The 6,000-nt window shown below is 45.0% G+C and overlaps 1 protein-coding gene across 1 annotated transcript; it reads left to right on the forward strand.

Annotated features, from left to right (window-relative positions):
* Positions 1-5,559: 5,559 nt before the first annotated feature.
* LOC128274608 (uncharacterized) lies at positions 5,560-5,999 on the forward strand (the record flags this gene model as incomplete). Its single annotated transcript, XM_053012851.1, has 2 exons — positions 5,560-5,757; positions 5,815-5,999. Coding segments are annotated over exons 1-2 (369 nt in total), but the record flags the coding sequence as incomplete, so codon positions are not given.
* Between the last annotated feature and the right edge of the window lies 1 nt (position 6,000).

Here is a 6,000-nt window from a genome sequence, read left to right on the forward strand (position 1 = left end):
GATCTCACTTCGCGGAGCACCTGAAATACACTGCTGGTCAATGAAATAGGTAACTGTATTTAAGCTGCGTTATTTGATCATTTTTCAAAACCTATTGAATTCACAGGTATTACAATGATAGTATAAGATAGAAGAACTAAAAATAAGATAAAGATAGTCTAAAATAAGTGAAAAATTTTAGGAATTCGTTTATTACAATAGAAACCTGTTAAAAGTACCTGGTCAATAAAATAGGTAATTCTGCGTGTATGTCAAATTTTAATGAATTTACACGGTTTACTCTTTTTCTATTGTCAAAAATCAATATTTTATTTCAAAATTAGTCAGTACCCCGTATATCCACCGTTGTTTTGGAGAACTTTATGCACTCTTCTTGGCAGCGAATCGACCAAATCCTGACAAGTTTTTACTGGAATGGAATACCATTCCTGCTGCACTTTTTGTCACAATTCATCTTTGTTTGAAAACTATTGTCCAGCTAACTTTTGCTTCAAGGTATTCCACAAGTTTTCAAAATGGTTTAGGTCAGGAGACTGACTTGGCCAAGGCGAAACTGACACATTATTGCCATCAAACCACGATATCATAAGCTATGACGTATGCTTGGGATCGTTTTCTGGTTGAAATATCCATCTCAGTGGCATGTTTTCTTCTACGTAAGGCAGCATAAACGTCTTCCATAATTGTTTTATACTCGAGAGCATGCATGGTGCTCTTTACTCTGAAATAGGGACCTATACCAGATCATGAAAAATATCCCCAAATCATGATACTTCCACCTACATGTTTAAAAATTTTTTTTGCAAACCTGGGATGGAATTATTTGCTAGCAGGTCATCAAACATTACACTGAGAGTCCGAACGAAACAAATTTATTTTAGTTTCGTCGTTCCATAAAATATTATGCCAATTTTTCGTAACCCTCGGTACCTTGCCATGAACGATATTGAGCAGCAAGCTGTTACCTCATCTGTAATTTTTTTTTAATCAATAGTGGCACTTTTCTTGCAATTAGCCCTGATAGATTAGCTTTTTAGAACCGCCTATGGACAGGTTTTGCGCTAATAATGTTATTTATTATTGAGCAAATCGCTCTGGATGCACCAAACGGATCCGCTTTGGACAAAAATGATATGCGATGATCTATCGTTGGTTTGGTTTTTCTTGGTCTAACTCGCGTTTCCTTTGTTTTTTTCCACAACAAAGCATTTCTCACAAAATTTACTGATTTTCCTAGTAGTTCGGCGTTGCTTTTGTACCTTGCGCCTTCGTTGCGTAGATTCTTCACAATCTTTCTTTCCTCAAGGATTGCAATGAGTTCTTCTGACCATTCTAGATGTTCTACCAGGAAATAACCCTTTTTTTAGATTCACAATTGAAAATTGATTACAACAAGACCAATTAAACCAATTTCGTTCAAAAAGTCTGGTGAAATTGCATCGTATACAACGAATTACCTATTTTATTGACCAGGCCAAATCAGACTGCTGTCAAAATAAGTGGTAACACACCTGTCACTTTTGACATAAGTATCACCAACATAGCAAAAAAATGACTTAAACTAGTATATCTAAGTACAGTATTAGTTTGGTGATCATTGGTTTAGTAATGGCTTGAGTACAGTTCAAATTGTATCAGCTTCACACAATTACCTATTTCATTGACCAGCAGTGTAGCACAACCCGGAAAGGGCAGATGATGATGGCAAACTGTTACGCAGTAAATTAACTCGCAAAGTGTTTAAATATATTTGCATTATCGGGCAAACAGTAGTGCCGCACTTTTATGCCTTTCTGTTCAATTTTCTTCGGCAAAGGTAGCGGTTTTTGCGGTTTTCACAATTTTTATTTTCAATGCAATCTCCAAGCGTTGTGCATCTAGTCAATTCTAAGTAAATGGTTGCTTTGATTGGTTTTACAAAAACACGATGGTTTGCTAGACGGTGGAACAACTCGTCGGGCACAGGGTCTAGTCGTACTGGCGAATTGCACTTTGGCACTGCGGCTTGAAGATCTCTCGCTCGGTTTCGTTCGTAAACCGTCACTGCAGCAACAGTTAGTTTTCTTGCTGCATAATTTCTGAGAAAAAACCAATATATTTCACAATAGAACCTAATCTCATCCAAAAGCAAACCTCACTTGTTTGGATGGCTTTTCTTCGACCGCTTCCGGATGGCATTTGCAGTGACACTTCCGCAATACTTTCAACGCAATAGCCTTGCAATCGAGAGTTGGCAGCGAGTCCTTGTCGAATTCGGAATTTGTTGCCATTTTTCGTTGCCGAGAAGGGGTCACGATTTTCATGCACCGCCGGCAGGATTCTGCCAAACCAGTCGCAGATTCTTCCGAATCATCAGCACATTGGGAACAGTCACAGTTACAACGGTGAGGGCGACGACTTCGATTGCGACGCGGAGATGTGTAGGCCGTGGAATAAACCGATTCGAAACGATCCATAATTCTGACTATTAAATTTGAAATCTGCCCATCTCGTTCTCCGTGTTATCCTTGTAGCAATGGTTACTACGACCGTAGAAGGTTGTGTTGCGTTCTTTGTGTCAATATCATGTCAAACTATCTCCTGGCAGCTGATTCTTCCATTCGGATCACTTGAATGAAGTTGTACAAACATTTCAATATTTTATCCCATGAAATTCATATTTATTTTAAATTGTTTTTATTGCAAGTCCAACCACTTAAGACGGTGTAGATTGCCTGCTTGGCTTTACCACTCGAACTTTGAACTTGTGGAAACAATGCCTACAATTACTGGCAGCTTATAGACATGCAAACACTTAAATCGAAGAGTCTGATCTTTCGTCTAACATAGTGGCAGAACCCGTAACAGATGTAGCTCCTTCGGTATGTCTGGACACCGTCGAACCGATCGAGGCTGTAGAATGCTCTGGTATCGTCGTTGATTCAGTACTACGACCGCGGCCACGGCGCGCCAAGCTAAGGTGCTTCAATTAAGGAATCTTTATGAAACAACAACTATTGCCGCACGGAATCCTGGTTCTTACCGACAACAACGCCATCGCCACCAAAATGTAAATGAATCGACTCATCGCACAGCCAATGGAACCAGACTGTGAAGCGTTTGCGGCACAAAAAGCAATCATTTTATGAACTGTGAACATTTTATCTTATATAAAGTTTCGCGGCCAACGCAAAAAGCGCGTTCCGATTCCGGCCGCAGCGTCGACAATCATTTTCGACAATCCATTAATTTTTGATGGGCCGTGTTGACCTTCGCGCCTTTCAATCATTTCGGTCGGAGACCCTACCGGAAGCCGCTGGTCGGCTACAAATTGACACGTTTTTCCGTCAGCGGTTTTGATAAACGATTATCCAAATAAGAGCAAACAAGTGTGATTTAAGCGAACGAAGCACCAGACCTCGACAAATCACACGGCCACACGTGACGAGTAGATTATCAGTCCCGGCCGACGACGGCGGAAGCCACTCTGGGGACCAATCGAATATGCAAAAACCAATTAAGTGATTTAATTTTAAATCATGCATCATAAATCAAAATGTATCGCTCATAATCAACTCGTTCGGATGAAATATGCATCGGGCACCGCTCTCCCGGAGGCCGCATCAATTCAATCAAGGCCAATTCCATGTTCACACCGATTTTTGTCACACCACGCCACAGACACCCGGGCTGACCAGCAACTCCGGATTACCATCGTCAGTCGCAGATATGCCCCGAAAAAAAAATATGTGCACACGCTGTGTCGAACGAAAGCATATTTTTATGATGTTGACCTGCAACGCCCTTCCATTCGCCCACCATGACCCCACTCATTCCTCTAGGAGTCCTCAATTTGAAAAGGGATGAAGCAACATAAAAAACTGAAAATCCACTCACGGGAACCCCACGTCGGGTCATAGTGCATTCGATGGCGATGTCATTGGTCAGTGCTTTCCAAACCACCCTCTTTCACCCCCCAAGAGAGAGAGAGGGGAGGTGGTTTGTAAAATATGCATATAACCATCGAATACAATAACCCGGTTCCGATCCGAATGGCCAGAGTCAAACGGTGGCCCCGACCAGCAGCACAAACATTCTGATGCTCCGGGGGCATATGTTACATATTTGATGGTCGATGGCAATGCGGCCGGCCGGCCACTCGACACCCTCTCGAAGGCCATCAGCGGGAAACGGATACCTTTGCTGACCACGACCCGGCAGCAGGCAGCCGCATTGGTCCGTGCTGAAGCGTGACGGAAGGCAGCGGCGGACGGGCGACGAAATTGACACTCAAACCAATTCCCCGAACGGAAACGGCGGACCAACGGGGAAGCCAACGATGACATCGTTTTCGTCACGTCGCCAGCAGAAGGCCGCTGCAACTCCCACCCCCTCCCCACCAGGCTGGCGGCGCATCATGGATTGGATTCAAATATGCAATTATTTGCTCCGTTTTGCCCCATGCAAAAGGGTGCGTTCGGAAACGGCGCACTTCGAACGGGACCACGTTCGGCCACACGGCGCATCGGCGTAAGGGTTGGCCGGTCGGTCGGTCACAGCACCCGTGGACCGTGGAGCTTCCGGACGAGCGATGAGCGAACCGGGGAAAACGGGATCCCAAATGAAAAAGCAACCAAAAGCGGCTCTTGATCAAACCGCAGTTATTATTGATACACTCATAACCATGCACCGCATGGCTCGAGCTCCATGGTGTCCTTGGCGGTCAGGCGGCCCAAAATACCGATGCACACCACGCGCTCGCGTGCTGTTTGCGTAGCGAGCGAGCAGTTTGGGGCAGGACGTGAAAACCAATCCGAACACCTACGGTTCGTTTACCGATTTGCTGCCGGCACACGGACCGTCGGAAGGATCCTCGGTGCGCCACGGACGCTGCGTGTGGTGGCTGACGAATTGGATTTGTTTCGAGCGAAATTGGAACCATCTGTTTCCCATTTTTCAATCCGTGCGCTTCCGTTGCCGCTGTCGATTTTTGCAGCACGTGCGGTCGTCAGATGCGTCGTTTCAAGGGGCCCTTTATTTATCTTGTAAAGTGTCCCAACACCTGTAGAAAATCGTGTGCAATGAGTGCAAATTTTCCGTTTTGATTAACAGTACAGTTCGTTTTTGCTTGTGCCTAAACTGAGCATTACTCATACTCTGAAGTGATCCGTGCGAATATTTTATTTAAACAGGTGAGTCACACTTTTCAGCCTAATATTTCTTCCCAACCGTGCTGGGAATCTTGCAACGCATCTAGAATGTAATACAATGTAACGTGGCTCTTATCAGCTTATCGAACGCTCAACTGGAGCATTGAAAGTTACACATTGGCGCATTACTCACAGTGGCCACGTGTGGCGTCCGCTAAACTGTGCAGTGCGATAAGCGATACCACTTAAAACCCATTTTCTGTGCTAAACGACGGCAGTCCAACCAGTTCGATTGGAGGTCTGCGAGAAGCAGGATGGCCAAGAGCGTGATCCTAACCGTTGCCGCGCTTTCGGCGCTCAGTTATGGTGAGTTTGAAGCAATTCAATCGCTTTACAAAGCAGTGCATTTAAACACCCAATTTTTCTTCTTCCAAAGTTGCCGCCATGAACTGCCCTTACTGTCTGAACGTCGTGTCGTGCGGTTCCCAAAGTATTCCGAAGGTGGACTGCAGCGCCACAATAGTGAGCGAAACTGTGAGCGAGATTAGTCGATTCTTTCGCGACATCAAGGCCTACAACGTTCCCGCCACCGAGTACACTTGCGTCGATGTTCGGTTTCGACCACTCGGTAAGAATGTCGGTGGGAACGTCTTCGAACCACCGTGACGATCTTTTGCATTTTCAGAGTCGCTCAGTGACACGTTCTCGGTGAAGGGATGCACGGCCGGTCGTAAAAGTGTGTGCAGTGAACCGACGGTCGAATTTAATGGCAACTTTTCGTGCCATGCCTACAGTGGTGCCGGTGCGCTTCAACTCCCGCGATTGCTCACGGGCGTACTCTTCATCATTGGTGCCCTGGTGTTCGTACACT

Source organism: Anopheles cruzii, chromosome 3 (genome assembly GCF_943734635.1).
Source record: "Anopheles cruzii chromosome 3, idAnoCruzAS_RS32_06, whole genome shotgun sequence".
NCBI lineage: Eukaryota > Metazoa > Arthropoda > Insecta > Diptera > Culicidae > Anopheles > Anopheles cruzii.